The 19,267-nt window shown below is 44.9% G+C and overlaps 1 protein-coding gene across 1 annotated transcript; it reads left to right on the top strand.

Annotated features, from left to right (window-relative positions):
* The first annotated feature begins 888 nt into the window (after positions 1–888).
* Positions 889–18,467, top strand: LOC116271681 (adhesion G protein-coupled receptor E3-like). Its single transcript, XM_031659810.1, has 4 exons — positions 889–1,575; positions 10,610–10,660; positions 15,891–16,010; positions 17,305–18,467. The coding sequence occupies exons 1-4, from the start codon at positions 1,551–1,553 to the stop codon at positions 17,733–17,735; spliced, it is 627 nt and encodes a 208-aa protein (XP_031515670.1). The 5' UTR covers positions 889–1,550; the 3' UTR covers positions 17,736–18,467.
* The last annotated feature ends 800 nt before the right edge of the window (positions 18,468–19,267 follow it).

Consider the following 19,267-nt stretch of genomic DNA (forward strand, 5'->3'; position numbering starts at 1 on the left):
CAGCACAGCCAGTCCGACCAATCTCTCGGGCCCTATGTCAATCAGACAGCTCCTCCGCAAGCTTGGCTGTAAAACCCCATGTATCTCACCACGAGACCGGAAGACCCGCTTGGGAGCCCCTCTCTCTCTGCAGGATAGAGCTTTTCTCTTTTTTCTCTTCTCTTGCCTATTAAACTTCTGCTCCTAAACTGTTTTTTTTTTTTTGGTTTTTGTTTTTGTTTTTAGATGAAGTCTCACTCTTGTCACCCAGGCTGGAATGCAGTGGCACAATCTTCGTTCACTGCAGCCTCTGCCTCCCGGGTTCAAACAATTCTCTTGCCTCAGCCTTCTGAATAGCTGGGATCACAGGCATACACCACCATGCCCAGCTAATTTTTGTATTTTTAGTACAGACAGGGTTTCACCATGTTGGCCAGGATGGTCTCGAACTCCTGACCTCAGGTGATCCACCCATCTCAGCCTCTCAAAATGCTGGGATTACAGGGGTGAGCCACTGTGCTCGGCCTTAAATTCATTTCTTGTGCGTCCACATCCTTAATTTCCTTGACATGAGAGGATGAACCCCAGACAGTGACACTGCTTTAGTAGGAAGTCTGGTGTTTTAAGTCTAATGGAGAACTTTAGAAGAGTTTTCAGCAGGGGAGGCCAGGTGCCATGGCTCACACCTGTAATCCCAACACTGGGAGGCTGAGGCAGGATTGCTTAAGCCCAGGAGTTCAAGACAAGCCTGGGCTACAAAGTGAGACCCTGGTCTCTCTTCAAAAAAAATAATAAAACTAAAAAAAAAATTAGCCAGGCGTGGTGGCATGCACCTGTAGTCCTAACAATTCAGAGGACTGAGGTGGGAGGATCGCTGGAGCCCAGGAGTTTGAGGTTGTAGTGAGCTATGATTGTGTCACAGCACTCCAGCCTGGGTAATAAAGCAAGACCCAAATAAATAAATAAATATTTGTTGGAGGAAGGATAGATTTAGAGACCTTTTCTCCCAAATCCTGTGACTGGTTAGGGTTGGTCCAAATAACCAAATAATGTATTACCTTCTATGAGACTTTGGGACTCTTAACTTCTTCTGGCTCAGCAATCATATCCAGTAAGTATCATCTACTGGGCGAAGAGAAAGATATGCGAAAATGACTCCTCTGGAAACTTCAGATACCAACACGGATGCCCTAAAATCTGGTTTACCCAGCTCAAAACCACAGGGTTATTTAAGATTTATTTTGGTCCCAAAGGCACTTCCTCATCCTCAGGCAATGTGATGTAACTTACAGGGCATTTCTTTGTTAGGGTTTACCAACTCAATCATCCTAAAGGTGATCAACAATATGCTAAGCAGAAAAGGTACAGCAAATAAACGAAAAGCAGAACCATGAGTCTGATGGCGAAAGAGGGGAAGCAGTTCGCTTTTCTGATAGTAATTTCATGAGTCAGCTGACCTGAGATACATACATCAATCCTCATGAGATTTCTTCAGCAAGGAAAAGTGGTTGGCTTACGGCACAGTAGGGAGCTTCCAGGGCTGGCTGGCGTGGGATACCTGTACCACAGGAATGCAGGGGTCATCCCTTCTTCCAGGTATGTGTGACTGTAGCAATGACTGAGACTTAACCTATCCCCCAGTCAGGGGCCACTTTGTTCAACAATTGGTTTTCTCCTCCTCTTTCTTCTGCTCTGAACATCTCACCTTTTCCCTTTGGAGTATGGTTTCCTTCCTGACTACCCTATTCAAAGTATGCTCTCAAATATCCCTAAAATGTTCCTTACCCAATCTGGTAGCTTGGTTTTTTGTTTGTTTTGTTTGTTTGTTTTGTTTTGTTTTTTGAGATGGAATCTTGCTGTCACCCAGGCTGGAGCACAGTGACACGATCTTGGCTCACTGCAACCTCTGCCTCCCGGGTTCAAGTGATTCTCCTGCCTCAGCCTCCTGACTAGCTGGGATTCCAGGCACACATCACCACACCTGGCTAATTTTTGTATTTTTAGTAGAGACGGGGTTTCACCATGTTGCCCTGGCTGGTTTCAAACTCCTGACCTCAGGTGATCCGCCTGCCTCGGCCTGCTAGGATTACAGGCATGAGCCACCGCACCCAGCCTCTAATAGATTGTTCATCTTCCCCTTGGCGAGTTTTGTTTTCTAACTGATGTCCTCTCCTTCTTGATAACTTCTGCAACCTAGCCCTGCCCTGACTTTTTTCCTTTTTCTCTTGCTATTCTTTCTTCTCCCTCCTTTATCAGTTTCCTGTGACAAGAAAATAAATGATAATTTTATTATTAATTTTAGAGGTCATTATATTAAGTGAAATAACTCAGACACCAAAAGACAAATGCCTCATGTTCTCGTTTATCAGTGGGAGCTAAATAATGTGGACACATGGACAGAGAGAGTAGAATGATAAGACGATGAAGACTGGGAAGGCAGAGGGAGTAGAAGGAGAGTGGAAAATGAGAAGTTACCTAATGGGTATACATGTGCATCATTTGGATGGTGGATACTCTAAAAGTCTTGACTTCACCACTGCGCAATCGATGCATGCAACAAAATTACATTTGTATCTCATAAATTTATACAAACAAAATAATAATAATCAACATTTTTGAAAACTCACTATGCATCTTACATGTACTAATCTGTTGCATCATCAGTACGCTCATGGGGTATCCTCATCTTACAGCTGAGAAAACCGGGACACAGAGAGGTTATGTTATTTGTCCAACATCACACAGCTAGTAAATAACTGGGATTTGAACCCAAACCGTCTGTCTCCGGATCTTTGCTATAATGCTCCTCCCACAGGATCCTTCCTGGGAAGTCTTCTGTTTTTCCACTCCCTCTCCCTATAGGAATCTCATAATTCCATGGCTTCAACCACCATCTCTGTACAGATGAAATCCATCTTTCCAGCTCCAGATGAATTAACAATATGGACAGTCCCAATATCAATCAAAGCTTATATTTATTAAGCAGCTACTTTAGCCTGACATTAGGCTTAAATTGCTTTACATTGTCACACAGCATCTCCACATTACAGATGATACATTGCATCATAGAGAGGTTGTGTGAATTGCTCAAAGCCTCACAGCTATTCTGCTGCAGAGGCAGTTGATAGGCCATAAATTTGATCAAAATAATACAAGCTACATTTAAATCCTAATGCCGTGTCTCCCTCACCTTTGCAACCCCTAGCATAGCATCTTATATATAAGAGGTGTTTCAGTATATGTGGAATTAAACGTGAATGAAGCCTGCCTTGTTGCAACTGGAGACAGAGTCCTCAACACTTCTGAGGTGGATTATCAGTGAATTTCTGTTATCCAGGAACTTTTAGCCCATATCACTAGATGGTACAGGCAAGGATGAAGATATGAGCATTGGGTCAAGAATTAGGATTCTAGGGTTGGGCATGGTGGCTCATACCTATAATCCCAGAGCTTTGGCAGGCCAAGGCAGGAAGATTGTTGGAGCCAGGAGTTCGAGACCAATCTGAGCAACATAGCAAGACTCTGTCTCCACGAAATACTAAAAAAAAAAAAAAAAAAAAAATTAGCCAGGCCTGGTGGCACACATCTGTAGTCCCAGCTACCCTGGAGGCTGAGGTGGGAGGATTGCTTGAGCTCAAGAGTTCAAGGTTACAGTGAACTGTGATTGCATCACTGCACTCCAGCCTGAGCAACAGAGCTCAAATGATAATATAGGCAGCAAGCCAGAGCAATTAGGCAACAAGAAAGAAAGAAAAAGCATCCAAATGGGAAAGGAGGAACTCAAATGGTGACAGAGGCAGCCAGCGTCGGTGGAGGACTTTCTGCCTGACATTGTGCTCCATGCAGTCCCTCATTTGGGTCATCTCCAAAACCCCACAAAGTAGGTCATACTGCCACCCTATTTCACATCAGGAAACTTAGTGAGGTTAAACAACTTACCCAAATTTCCCCAACTAGTGTGCCAGCCACTTAACCCCAGGGGGCCCGTTTCCTTATCTGCAAAATGAGTCAGTGGATGATTTCTAAAGTTTCTTAGAACTCTGGGATTCTGACACACCAATGACTCTTCAGAAACCCTAACTTAAGACACATGCCCAAATTAGTGAGTAATTTGCTGGTTAGACTAAAGACTAATCTCTACCAAACTAAAGACTAATCTCTACCAAAAAAAAAAAAACTTTTAATTAGCCACGAGTGGTATCTCATGCATGTAGCCCAGGAGTGCAAGGCTATAGTGAGCTATGATTGCACCACTCCAACTGGGGCAACAGAAAGAGAACCTGCCTCAAAAAAATAAAAATACAAATAAAAAATGTAGGAGGAAGGGGACTTTAAAGGAAACATCAGCCTGATGTTAAGCCCAGCTGAGACTATTCAAAATGTTCTATGAATGCAATTGCATAAGTAACTGATAACAAACCGGACCTGGCGTCTTCTTAGGGGAAGAGTGAGAATTATGGGAAGAAAAATAACAGTCCCCCGAAAGACATCCACATCCTAATCCCTGGAACCTGTTAATATGTTACCTTACATGGTAAAAGAAACTTTGCAAATGTTGATTAAGCTAAGAATCTTAATATGGGGGTAGTACCCTGAATTTTCCAGGGGGCCTAATATAATAATCACAAAGGTCCTCTTAAGAGGAAGGTGGAAGATCAGGAAGACAAGAAGATCCCATGCTGCTGGATTTAAAGAAGGGGGAAGTGTCTGTGAGCCAAGAATTGCAGGTAGCTTCTAGAAGCTGGAAAAGGCAAGGAGACAGATTCTCCCCTAGAGCTTTCAAAAGAAACCAGCCCTGCTAACATTGTTGATTTTAGCCTATAGAGGCTGATTTAAGACTTCTGACCTCCAGACCTGCAAGAGAATAAATCAGTGTTGCTTTAAGCCACTACATTCATGGTAATTTGTGACAGCAGCAATTGGAAACTCAAGAGAGGGATCCAGAAAGATTTAGATTGCTCCCACTGCCACTCTTGAAGAGTCACACAGTTAGCCCCCAGGGCCTCTTCTCCAAAATCCTGCCATTGGTCTGCACTGCCCTAAATGACCAAGTCACATATCACTCTGTACTGGACTTTGAGGCTCCAGTCAGATCTGGTGAGTGGCATCTGCCAGGAGAAAAAGGACAAGTCACTATCACAATAAACATGCCAACCTAGTATTTACAATCTGAACAGCACTTCCATGCGTGTAGTCCCCTGTGGGATTTCTGAAGGAGCGGCTATGTGGTGTAATGGGTTATCAGCTAGAACCCAGAACCCGTGTTTAACCTCAGCTCTGCCACTGACTAGCCCCAGGGAATGGAGCAAGCTACTCACCCTCCCCGTGCCTCCATTTCTTAATCTGAAAACCGGAGATGATGCTAACAGCACTTTCCTGCTAAAGTCGTTGCAAAACTGAAGTGAGTGTATGTGTGTAAAGTGCATAGTATGCAGTAAGAGCTATTTTCTCTTAGGCATTATGGAAATAGGGTTGAGACCTTTGCGCAATTCCCCCACAAAGGAAATTTTCTCTCCAAGACATTAGTGAGCAATGAGGAGTGAGTGTTTAAGTCAAACAGAAATCCTAGAGCTGAAAAATGCAATTGACAAACTAAAAAATGCATCAACTGTCTCAACAGAAGAATTGATCAACCAGAAGAAAATGTGTTGGCTCAAAGTCGGGCTATTCGAAAATAGTCAGAGGGAAAAAAAAAGAAAAAAATGTTTAACTGCTTATGAGATATAGAAAATAGCCTCAAAATGGTAAATCTAAGAGTCATTGACCTAAAAGAGGGAGTGAAGAAATAGATAGGGATAGAAGTGTAAACCAGGCCGGGCGCGGTGGCTCAAGCCTGTAATCCCAGCACTTTGGGAGGCCGAGATGGGTGGATCACGAGGTCAGGAGATCGAAACCATCCTGGCTAACACGTTGAAACCCCGTCTCTACTAAAAAAAATACAAAAAACTAGCCAGGCGACGTGGCGGGCGCCTGTAGTCCTAGCTGCTCCGGAGGCTGAGGTAGGAGAATGGTGTAAGCTCGGGAGGTGGAGCTTGCAGTGAGCTGAGATCCGGCCACTGCACTCCAGCCTGGGCGACAGAGCCAGACTCTGTCTCAAAAAAAAAAAAAAAAAAAAAAGAAGTGTAAACCAAAAATAGAATTCTAAGCCCCCGACCATCTGAATGGACCCTTCCTCTCAAGAAGGGCATTCTAAAGCTAAGCTGAAAAACTAGCTCATGATGGGAAATGGCAGGGAGTGGAACATACCTCTTTGTACACTCCTCCCTTTTCTAATTACTGATAATTCCAACAAACTCTTTAAGTCTGATAAGAAACATTTACAATCAGCCAGGTGTGGTGGCTCATGCCTGTAATCCCAGCACTTTCAGAGGCCGTCAGGAGATCGAGACCATCCGGGCTAACATGGTGAAACCCTGTCTCTACTAAAACTACAAAAAATAAGCTGGGCTTGGTGGCGGGCACCTGTAGTCCCAGCTACTCAAGAGGCTGAGGCCAGAGAATGGCGTGAACCTGGGAGGCAGAGTTTGCAGTGAGCCAAGATCGTGCCACTGCACTCTAGCCTGGGCGACAGAGTGAGACTGTCTCAAAAAAAAAAAAAAAGAAAAAAGAAACATTTACAGTCTGTGTGATAAAACCTTGGTCTCCATGACCCTTTTATCTTAACCCAAACATTCCTAAGTCTTTTTTTTTTTTTTTTTTCTGAGTTGGAGTTTCACTCTTGTTGCCCAGGCTGGAGTGCAATGGCACAATCTCAGCTCACCACAACCTCCGCCTCCCAGGTTCAAGCCATTTTCCTGCCTCAGCTTCCCAAGAAGCTGGGATTACAGGCATGTGCCACCACGCCCAGCTAATTTTGTATTTTTAGTAGAGACAGGGTTTCTCCATGGTGGTCAGACTGGTCTCGAACTCCCGACCTCAGGCTGCCTGCCTCAGCCTCCCAAAGTGCTGGGATTACAGGCATGAGCCACCGCACCCAGCCACATTCCTAAGTCTTTAGACAATAACAACTCTTTCAGCAATTACCAATCAGAAAATCTTTCAATCTGTCTATGACCTGGAAGCCTCACTTCCAGTTGTCCCACCTTTCTGGACAGAACCAATGTATCTTACATGTATTTGATTGATGTCTCATGCCTCCCTAAAGTGTATAAAACTAAGCTGTACCCTGACCACCTTGGGCACATGTTCTCAAGATCTCTTGAGGGCAGTGTCATGGACCATTAGTCACTCATACTTGGCTCAGAACAAATCTCTTCAAATATTTTGCAGAGTTTGACTCTTTTTGTCGACAGAAGGTTTATTCAAAGAAATAATGGCAGGGAAGTTTGCAAATCTAGAGAAATAAATTAATATCCATATAGAAGGTCCAAAATCACCAAAGAGATTCAATTAAAATAAGAAGACTTCAAGGCATATAATAATTAAACTCTCAAAGGTCAAGGACAAAGAGGACCCTAAAAGCAGCATGAAAAAAAGAAACAAATAACATGTAAAGGAGATCCAATATGTCTGGCAGCAAACCTTTTAGTGGGAAACTCACAGGACAGGAGAGAGTAAGATATACTCAGCAGTATAGAGTTCTAGTTTTAAAAAATGAAAAGAGTTGGCCAGGTGCAGTGGCTCACACCTGTAATCCCAGCACTTTGGCAGGCCAAGGTGAGCAGATCACGAGGTCAGGAGTTCAAAACCAGCCAGGCCGACATAGTGAAACCCCATCTCTACTAAAAATACAAAAATTAGCTGGGCATGGAGGCACGCGCCTGTAATCCCAGCTACTCAGGAGGCTGAGGCAGGAGAATTGCTTGAACCCAGGAGGTGGAGGTTGCAGTGAGCCAAGTTCGCACCATTGCATTCCAGCCTGAGCAACGGGGTGAGACTCCATTTCAAAAAAAAAAAATGAAAAGAGTTATGGAGATGGTTGCAAAACATTATGAATATACTGAATTCCACTAAACTGTACACTTAAAAATGGTTAAGATGGTAAATTTTATGTTATGTGTATTCTATCATAACTTTAAACATGGGGAAAAATCAGTGAGCAAGGTAGATTTTACTATCTCATTCATAGACAAGATAGAGGGATGCTACATTACATTTTATTCAGAAAAAGTCCCACCTGCTTCAAGTCTCACTTCTTAGCCATCAGCTTCCACATCTCCTCCCTGCTGAGCCTCCTCTGGGCAGCCACAGTGTCCCTTCTCCACCTACTCTAGACTCTCAGCCTCAGATCTTCTCTCAATCCTTCCAACCCCAGTCCTTTATCATGCACAGAAATCAAACTTTATCCCAGCTCCACCAAAATAGTTCACTCTCATCTATACCCATTACCCTATTTGGTAGACAAAGACCCTTTTGTTATCAGGACCCACCTTCTTAGGGGATAACCAATGTTGCAAATAAGGTTATGAGTCACCAGAGCTCAATTTCAAGTAGTGCACGCCAGAAGGCTATGATGGTTGTTTATACTGAAAAATTTCCACACCATTTGTAAATAATCATTACCCAGAACCAGTTCCTGGGACACTCCTGCCAGTCCAGACCTTGCTTGGGGACCCCAACTGAGCAGCTGAAAGGCTAATGCCTGATGCATCAGAGAGGGTCTACCGGGTTTACTCTGATTGGTCAATTCTTACACCATACCAGTTGTTAAATATTTTTAATACCATTCTTACAAATGGCAAATAATTCTGTAAATAAGCATTCCAGGACCACCCAACTGAGCCCTTCACAGATTCCTGACCCACGGAAGCCATAAGAGAATGAAAAGAAGGTACAGTGAGAACAAGTGATCAGAGTGATGGAAGATTGGGGAAGGAAGAGAAAAAAAGCAGTCCATCTGTCCAGCATCTTCAGGTCTTTGCAGAAGCAGGAACATGACTGATGACACCTCCTGATGTTGGAAAGGCATGGGGAAGAGCAAAGGGCTCTTTACCAGACACAACGGAGCCAGCCTGAGCAGACTATTTTCCAAAAAGGCGGAAATAATATCCCCCATCCAAAACGTGTTTCTAGAATCTTGCTGGTCTCTCATAAGGAGGAAGAACTTGATTCTTCTCCACTTGAATCTGAATGAGCTTGTAACTTGCTTGTAACCAAGGGAATATGATGAAAGTAGGGCTGGGTGACTTTCAGGGATGAGTGTCAAGTGGAGATGCAGCCTCACTGGCTGGGACACTCATGCTTAGAGCTTAGATGTGCCATTAAAGCAGCCTGCTTCAGGTCTCCATGTTAGAAGGAAGCCCAAAGCAGCCCATCACCCTGAGACAACAGGTGAAGGGACAACAATGCCCAGCTAGTTCTCAGCTGTTGCAGCCCCATCCACTGACTGACTACAATCATATGAGACCATCAAGCTAGAACCACCCAGCTGAGCCCTTCCCAGATTCTTGACCCACAGAAACCAAGAGTGATAACAAAACAAACATTTTTTTCTTAGATTCAAGAGGTACATGTGCTTGAATGTTACATGGATATTACATGCATAATGGTGGAGACTGGGTTTCTGATGTACCCATCACCTAAATATTAAACATTGTACCGAATAGGTAATTTTTCAACTCTCACCACCCCACATCCTCCCCTTTTTTAGTGGCTTAAAACAACATTTTTGTTGAGTATGGAGATCTCTGAAAGAACTAAAAATAGAACTACTGTTGGACCCAGAAATCCCACTACTGGGTATCTACCCCCAAAAATAATAATAATAATCACTGGGCTAGGCACAGTGGCTCATGCCTGTAATCTCAGCACTTTGGGAGGCTGAGGCAAGGTGGATCACTTGAAGTCAGGAGTTCAACACCATCCTAGCCAACATGTTGAAGCCCCCCTCTCTACTAAAAATACAAAAATTAGCCGGGCGTGGTAGCGAGCACCTATAATCCAAGCTACTTGGTAGGCGATGGCAGGAGAATCGATTGAACCTGGGAGCCAAGATTGCGCCACTGCACTCCAGCCTGAGTGACAGAAAAAGACTCTGTCTTAAAAAAAAAAAAAAAAAAAAGTAATCATTATATCAAAAAGACACCTGCACTCATATGTTTATGGCAGCACTATTCACAATAGCCAAGTCATGGCTATTATGAAGTCCCCAGAGTCTATTGTCTCCATCTTCATGTCCAGGTCTGCCCGTTGTTTAGCTCCCACATATAAGTGAGAACATACAATATTTGATTTTCTGCTTCTGAGTTAGTTCACTTAGGATAATGGCCTCCAGCTCCATCAGTGTTGCTGCTGAGGGCATGATTTCATTCTTTCTTATGGCTGCATAGTATTCCATGGTGCATATATGGCATATTTTCTTTATCGAGTCAACTGTTGGTGGACACTTAGGTTGGCTCCATGACTTGCCTATTGTGAATAATGCTACTGTAAACATATGAGTGCACGTGTCTGATATAATGATTTCTTTTCCTTTGGGTAGACACCCAGTAGTGGGATTGCTGGGTCCAACAGCGGTCCTATTTTTAGTTCTTTGAGAGATCTCCATACTCAACAAAAATGTTGTTTTAAGTCATTACATTTTTGTGATTTGTTACAGTGATAGATAACTGACACACAGCCCTTGGGGCATTTCTTGGAATCATTTCTCAATTGTTTCGTGTCTCTCCCTTCTGTTTCCCATCTATTCCAGGCCTCTGCTTTCTGCTGAGCTTCTTTGGAGCTGTGATTCCGAAAATCAAAGGTGAGTGCTCAGAGCCAGGACAGGGAAGGTGTGGACCCAGGGCTGGACCTGGGTCTACTTTTCTCCAATGGGCTGGAGAAAAGTGCCTGTTCTGAGAGCAATATTTGGGAAGGCTTGCTCCTGTGTTTCATTATTTGTTTGCTTAATTGATATAGCCTTTTATTTATGTTCTTGTTTGATTTTTAATCTGTCTGTTTTTGCTAACCACAATGGGTACAACGTGGAGATAGAACAGAAAATAAAACACACAAAGTCTCATGAAGCAGACATTCTAGTGGGAAGAGACAAAGGAACGGTAATCATTATCATTCTGATTATAAACTAGTCAACAAATAATGAAATAAGGTCATTTCTGTTTAACGTTACTCCCCTGGGACTCTCTCTCTGGATTCACATGTACCTCTTGAATCTAAGGAAAAAAAAAAAAAAAAAAAGAAGTTTGTCTGGTTATCACTCTTGGTTTCTGTGGGTTAAGAATCTGGGAAGGACTCAGGCGTAGGGTGGAGCCTGAGAGTCTCTTTTTTTCTTCTTCTTCCTTTTTTTTTTTTTTTTTTTTGAGATGGAGTCTCGCTCTGTTGCCCAGGTTGGAGTGCAGTGGCGCGATCTTGGCTCACTGCAAGCTCTGCTTCTCGGGTTCACACCATTCTAATTTTTTTTATTTTTTGAGACGAGTCTCGCTCTGTCGCCCAGGCTGGAGTGCAGTGGCCAGATCTCAGCTCGCTGCAAGTTCCACCTCTCGGGTTCACGCCATTCTCCTGCCTCAGCCTCCCGAGTAGCTGGGACTACAGGCACCCGCCACCTCGCCCGGCTAGTTTTTTTGTATTTTTTAGTAGAGACGGGGTTTCACTGTGTCAGCCAAGATGGTCTCGATCTCCTGACCTCGTGATCCGCCCGTCTCGGCCTCCCAAAGTGCTGGGATTACACGCGTGAGCCGCCGCGCCCGGCCTTCTTCTCTTTTTGAGACAGAGTCTCACTCTGCCACCCAGGCTGGAGTGCAGTAGTGCTATCTCGGCTCACTGCAACCTCTGCCTCCCGGGTTCAAGTGAATCTTGTGCCTCAGCCTCCCGAGTAGCTGGGACTAGAGACACACATCATGCTAGGCTGATTTTTGCATTTTTTGTCGAGATTGGGTTTCACCATGACACCCAGGCTGGTCTCCAACTCCTGGCCTCAAATCGCCTGCCCACCTCGACCTCCCAAATTGCTGGGATTACAGGCATGAGCCACCAAGCCCAGCCTGGAGCGAATGTTCAGGGGGTATAGAGTTTCAGTTTTACAAGATGAAAACAGTTATGGAGATGGTTCCACAACATTATGAACGTATTAAATTCCACTGAACTGTACACTTAGTAATGGCTAAGATGGTAAATTTCCTTTTGTTCTTTTTTTTTTTTTATTATACTTTAAGTTCTAGGGTACATGTGCACAACATGCAGATTTGTTACATAGGTATACATGTGCCATGTTGGTGTGCTGCATCCATCAACTTGACATTTACATTAGGTATTTCTCCTAATGCTATCCCTCCCCAGCCTCCCACTCCCCATACTGAGTAAACCAGTATACTCAGTATGGCAAGGTATTAAGTCCTAGAAAAGATTAAGAGTAGATTTTTAGAGCTGACTTTGAACTAAGCAGAACCTGGGCAGGAAGGGAAGGGATAGGAAAGAAACGAGTGGCAGAGGGTACCGCCTCTCCCTGTCCCCCTAGGAGAATTGTGCATACTTAGTGGGTGACTATTTTGCTCCACTGAGTACAATACCACCTCTCCTATATACAGATGGCCAACAGGCCAGGCACGGTGGCTCACGCCTGTAATCCCAGCACTCTGGGAGGCTGAGGCAGGTGAATCACTTGAAGTCAGGAGTTTGAGACCAGCCTGGCCAACATGGTGAAACCCCGTCTCTACCAAAAACACAAAAATTAGCCAGGTGTGGTGGGGTGCATCTGTAACCCCAGCTACTTGGGAGGCTGAGACAGGAGAATCGCTTGAACCTGGGTGGTGGAGGCTACAGTGGAGTGCAAAAGTACACCTTTGCACTCCAGCCTGGGTGACAGGGCAAGACTCTGTCTTTAAAAAAAAAAATTGGCCAAGAAACATGAAAAAATGCTCAACATGACTAATTATATGGGAAATGCAAATCAAAACCACAATGCAATACCACCTTACTCCTGCAAGAATGGCCATAATCAAAAAACTAATAGATGTTGGCTGGCTGCGGTGGCTCATGCCTGTAATCCCAGCGGAGGCCGAGGCAGGCGGATCACGAGGTCAGGAGATGAGACCATCCTGGCTAACACGGTGAAACCCCGTCTCTACTAAAAATACACACAAAAAAATTAGCCTGGCGTGGTGGCGGGTGCCTGTAGTCCCAGCTCCTCGGGAGGCTGAGGGAGGAGAATGGCATGAACCCGGGAGGCGGAGCTTGCAGTGAGCCAAGATCAAGCCACTGCACTCCAGCCTGGGCAAAAAGAGTGAAACTTTGTCTCAAAAAAACATAAATAAATAATAGATGTTGGCTTGGATGTAGTGAAAAGGGAACACTTTACACCGATGGTGGGAATTAAAACTAGGACAACCACCTTGGAAAACACTGTGGAGATTCCTTAAAGAACTAAAAGTAGCTCTACCATTTGATCCAGCAATCTCACTACTGGGTATCTACCCATAGGAAAAGAAGCATTATACAAAAACATACTTGCACAAGCATGTTTACAGCAGCACAATTCACAATTGCAAAACTATGGAACCAGCTCAAATGCCCATCAATCAACAAATGGAAAAAGAAAACACTCTCTCTATATATATGTGAGTGTGTGTATGTATGTGTATATAATATATGTGTATAAATATATAACATATATTATAATATACAATTATATATTATGTTACATATTATATTATAACATACAAATTTTATAACATATAATTTTATTTTTACCCAAAAATAAAATTTCAAAGACTAGGCATGGTGGCTCACACCTGTAATCCCAGCGCTTTGGGAGGTCAAGGCAGGTAGATCACTTGAGCCCAAGGAGTTAAGAGACCAGCCTGGGCAACATAGCAAGACCCCCATCTCTACAAAAAAAAATTTTTTAATTAGCTGGGCATTTTGGCACATGCCTGTAATCTGAGCCACTCAGAAGGCTGAGGCAGGAGGATCGCTTGAGCCCAGGAGATTGAGGATGCAGTGGGCTATGATCATGCCACTGCACACCAGCCTGGGCAATAGAGCGAGACCCTATCTCTTAAAAAATAAAGTAAAATAAAACAAATTCCGAAATGCATTAAGACTTGCATGCGGCCGGGCGCGGTGGCTCAAGCCTGTAATCCCAGCACTTTGGGAGGCCGAGACGGGCGGATCACGAGGTCAGGAGATCGAGACTATCCTGGCTAACATGGTGAAACCCCGTCTCTACTAAAAAATACAAAAACTAGCCGGGCGAGGTGGCGGGCGCCTATAGTCCCAGCTACTCGGGAGGCTGAGGCAGGAGAATGGCATAAATCCGGGAGGCGGAGCTTGCAGTGAGCTGAGATCCGGCCACTGCACTCCAGCCCGGGCGACAGAGCGAGACTCCGTCTCAAAAAAAAAAAAAAAAAAAAAAGACTTGCATGCACAGTCAATCACACCCTTGCTTCAGTAGCATATTTGGCACTGTCCATCCCCAGGATGGAATACTGCAATGCCTTTTAAAATAATGAGGTTTCTCCACACGTGAAGCTGTGGAAAAAATTCTCAGGCAAAATTTTACAGGAAAACCAAACAGAGCAGTATGTGAATTATGTTCCTATAATGTAAAGAAAAAGGATGCATATATGTGTGTTTATGGATTGGAATTTTTCTGAAAAGTATACAATAGGCAGTAGACAGCTCAGAATCTGGGGTAATAAGAGACTTATTGTTGGATTTTTTTTTTCAATTCTGTGAATTTATCATTTTCATAATCATGAAGTCTAAAGAAAAAATACCTTAACATATACCATGATCAGAATCTACCTCCCATGGTACCCTAGAAATTCAAATTTTTTTGTTTGTTTGTTTTAGAGACAGAGCCTCACTCTGTCACCCAGGCTGCGGTGCAATGACATGACCACGACTCATTGCAGCCTCAAACTCCTGGGCTCAAGCAATCCTCCCGCTTCAGCCTCCAGAGTAGCTGGGACTACAGGCACATACCACCATGCCTGGCTAATTTTTAAATTACTTTTTATAGCAATAGTGTCTTGCTATGTTACCCAGGCTGCTCTCCAACTCCAACCTCAAGGAATCCTCCTACCTCAGCCTCCTAAAGCACTGGAATTACAGATGTTAACAGGCATGCTCACCATGCCACTCACCATGCTTCTCACCATGGTGAGATTGCAATGGCGTGACCTTGGCTCTCTGAAACCTCCGCCTCCCGTGTTCAAGCAATTCTCCTGCCTCAACCTCCTGAGTAGTTGGGATTACAGGCATGAGCCACTACACTCGGCTAATTTTGTATTTTTAGTAGAGACGGGGTTTCACCATGTTGGTCAGGCTTGTCTTGAACTCCTGACTTCAGGTGATCCACCTGCCTCAGCCTCCCAAAGTGCTGGGATGACAGGCACCTGCCACCACACCTGGCCAATTTTGTATTTTTCAGTAGAGACGGGGTTTCACCATGTGAAAATTCTCATCAGGCGGAGTGAGCCACCGTGCCTGGACACTCTAATTTTTTAATGTGCTTAGAGCTCACAAGAGGAAAAGACACAGGTTTCCTCAGCCTTGAGAGGCCCTGCCCAGAGGCGAGGCCTCATTATTATTATTATTTACATATATAATATGTCAGGGGAGTGGGGGACTGGGGGAGGGATAGCATTAGGAGAAATACCTAATGTAAATATCGAGTTGATGGGTGCAGCAAACCAACATGGCACACGTATACCTATGTAACAAATATATATGTTTTGAAACGGAGTCTCCCTCTGTCACCCAGGCTGGAGTGCAGTGGTGCAATCTCAGCTCACTGCAACCTCCACCTCACGAGTTCGAGCAATTCTCCTGCCTCAGCCTCCTGAGTAGCTAGGATTATAGGCATGAGCCACCACACCTGGCTATTTTTTGTATTTTTAGTAGAGATGGGGTTTTAGCATGTTGACCAGGCTTGTCTTGAACTCCTTACCTCAGGTGATCCAGAGGCAGGGCCTAATTATAACAGGAGAGTTTGTGACCCCAGTCCATTTAACCTGCCTCTCTTCTCCCTGCAGCTTCCTGTAACTGCCCCCCAAATGCTTCCTGTGTCAATAACAGTCACTGCACCTGCAACAGTGGATATATTTCTAGATCTGGGCAGACACTATTCACATTCCCCTTGGAGACATGTAACGGTAAAGTATTTTATTATTATTATTATTACTTTATTATTTTTAGAGACAGGGTCTTGCTCTGTTGCCCAGGCTGGACTAATGTGGCATGATCAAAGCTCACCACAGGCTGGACACAGTGGTTCAAGCCTGTAATCCCAGCACTTGGGGAGGCCGAGGCGGGCAGATCACTTGAGGTCAGGAGTTCGAGACCAGCCTGGACAAAATGGCAAAACCCCATCTCTACTAAAAATACAAAACTTAGCCGGGCATGGTGGTGGGCGCCTATAATTTCAGCTACTCAAGAGGCTGAGGCATGAGAATAGCTTGAGTCTGGGAGGCAGAGGTTGCAGTGAGCTGAGAATGCACCACTGCACTGCACTCCAGCCTAGGTGACAGATGGAGACTCTCTGATCAAAATAAATAAACCACTCACTGCAGCCTCCAACTCCTGGAATCAAGTCGCTCAAGTAGCTGCGACTACAGGCGTGCCGCCACGCCCAGCTAATGTTTTTTTTTTATTTTTTGTAGAGATGGGCTATTACCATGTTGTCCAGGCTAGTCTCAAACTCCTGAGCTCAAGCAGTCCTCCCGCCTCGGCCTCCCAAAGTGCTGGGATTACAGGTGTGACCCCTGCACCTGTCCAGGGGTAATTTGCCAGTCATCCAGAGACAGGAGCAAAAGGGAGGCAAAATGGGGGCTGTTTTGGAAACTTGGCTGTTCATTTGAGATCGTTTCTTGTTTCAGCCAGGCACGGTGGCTCACGCCTGTAATCCCAGCACTTTGGGAGGCCGAGGCAGATGGATCACCTGAGGTCAGGAGTTTGAGACCAGCCTGGCCAACATAGTGAAACCCTGTCTCCGCTAAAAATACAAAAATCGGTCGGGCATGGTGGTGCTTGCCTGTAATCCCAGTTATTCGGGAGGCTGAGACAGGAGAATCGCTTGAACTCAGGAGGCAGAGGTTGCAGAGAGCCGAGATCCTGCCATTGCACTCCAGCCTGGATGACAGAGCGAGACTGTGTCTCAGAAAGAAAAGATAGTTTCTTGTTTCATTTCACGACTTCCCTCCCAGTGTTTCCTGGGATCCCCTCCCAAATAAAGTACTTGTACTTACATCCTCATCTCAATGTCTGCTTCTTGAAGAACCCTACCGAAGTCAATGAAGACGGCAAAAAACCAAGATAACCATGACTTAAACTGATTTGTCTCGGAAAGCCAGGACAGACCCTGGGGTAAAGAGCGGAACTCCTGACACATAGTAGATGCTCAATAAATCTTTGCTGAATGAATGACACAGTTCCTTCTTTGTGTTCCAGATATTAACGAATGTGAACCACCCTATAGTGTATATTGTGGATCAAACGCCGCATGTCACAATGTCGCAGGAAGTTTCCACTGTCACTGTGTCCCAGGATACAGACTCCAGTCTGGGGAAGAACGATTCAGTAATTCCAGTGAGAACACCTGTCAGGGTAAGAACATTTTTGTCTTCCTTCCTTCCTCTGTTTTCTCGTTTGCTTGTTTTGTTTTGTTTTGTTCTGAGACAGAGTCTCGCTCTGTAGCCCAGGCTGGAGTGCAGTGGCTGAAACCTCCGCCTCCTGGGCTCAAGCGATTCTCCTGTGTCAGTCTAGCTGAGAATTATAGACGTGCACCACGACTCCGAGCTAATTTTTTTGATCCACCGGCCTCGACCTCCCAAAGTGCTGGGACTTCTTACAGACAGGAGTCCTTCCTCATTTTTTATTGACTCTCACATCAGAAAATATGTACTTGTTGTGGGGCCACGATATGGTTTTTATGTTCTGCAGGGAACTAGAAGGAAAGAAGGAAGTTCAAGTTGAGGGAAATAATGGGGTGAGAAGGGGAACTGTAGTTTGGAGATGGAGGAAGTGATAAGGTGGTGATTGAGACCACATTCTTGGAATTGCAAGGAAGAGAAACTCACTCAGGCTGACAGGCAGAAAAGAAGCGTTTATGAAAAGGATGCATGGCCATGCCCTGCAAGGATAGGAATGCAGCTGGGCTTCTCGAATTAACTAAAACTGGGACTCGACACCCCTAGTGTGCATCTCCTATTCCCTGTCTCTGATCGTCTTTGGGTCTACTCCTTTCTTCTCTTTCACTGCAGGCTGGCTTTCTCTGCTTCCTAGACCACAGGACAGAAAATATGTCCATCGGCCGGGAGGGTTGGCTCACGCCTGTAATCCCAGTACTTTGGGAGGCCAAGGCCTGGTCTCAAGCAATCCTCCTGCCTTGGCCTCCCAAAGTGCTGGGATTATAGGCATAAGTCACAGTGCCCAGCTGTAAATCTGTCATTTACTAAGCAATGCGCACCTCTATTGACAGTGTAGAAGCAGACAGTGATTCTACCTGGGTTCTGATGTTAATCTCTTAAATTTGTCTTATTTTACAAAAAAGAACACTCGAGACCGGGAGTTCAAGACCAGCCTGGCCAACACAGCGAAACCCGATTTCTACTAAAAATACAAAAATTAGCTGGGTGTGGTGGGGGGCGCCTGTAATCCCAGCTACTGGGGAGGCTGAGGCACAAGAATCGCTTGATCCCAGGAAGCGGAGGTGGTAGTGAGACAAGATCGCACCACTGCACCCCACGCTGGGTAACAGAGCGAAACTCTGTCTCAAAAAAAAAAAAGGCGGGGGGGAATATGACCACCAACCGCTCCAGATCTTACCATGTTTTTGTTTTGTTTTGTTTTGTTTTTGTTTTTGTTTTCCCCCAACCAACCAAAGATAGATCAGTTGACTCTCTCTCTGAGACCCCACTGCAAATTCCTCGGGAATGAACACGTTGGCCCAGTTTGAGCCTCATGTGCACCCGTGGATCGGTGTCCAGGGAGAGATGCTGTGTCATATAAATATGACCACTCCCATGGAAAACACGGATGGGAAAAGTCTACATGGGAAAAAGAGATGAGACTTGGTAGACCACCCATGAGGTATTGGCTACTGTTGGGATAATAAGAGAGACTTTTTAAAAATTCTTCAGAGATGGGGTCTCACTCTGTCACCCAGGCTGGAGTGCAGTGGCACCATCAAAGCTCACTACAGCCTTGAACTTCTAAAGGCTCCATCCTCCCACGTCAGCCTCCTGAGTAGCTGAGATTATAGGTGTGAACCACCATACCTGGTTAATTTCTTCGTTTTTTGTAGAGATGGGATTCTCACTATGTCACCCAGGCTGGCCTCAAACTCCTGGTCTCAAGCAATCCTCCTGCCTTGGCCTCCCAAAGTGCTGGGATTATAGGCATAAGCCACAGC

Source organism: Papio anubis, chromosome 20 (assembly GCF_008728515.1).
Source record: "Papio anubis isolate 15944 chromosome 20, Panubis1.0, whole genome shotgun sequence".
In the NCBI taxonomy this organism is placed as follows: Eukaryota; Metazoa; Chordata; class Mammalia; order Primates; family Cercopithecidae; genus Papio; species Papio anubis.

Bases quoted from the DNA above. Each gene is read 5' to 3' on its own strand.
- LOC116271681 (XM_031659810.1), top strand. From the start codon at position 1,551: ATGCAGGGGTCATCCCTTCTTCCAG. The intron at 1,576-10,609 runs GTATGTGTGACT...CATCTATTCCAG, and splicing joins GGGGTCATCCCTTCTTCCAG to GCCTCTGCTTTCTGCTGAGC. The intron at 10,661-15,890 runs GTGAGTGCTCAG...TTCTCCCTGCAG, and splicing joins TGTGATTCCGAAAATCAAAG to CTTCCTGTAACTGCCCCCCA.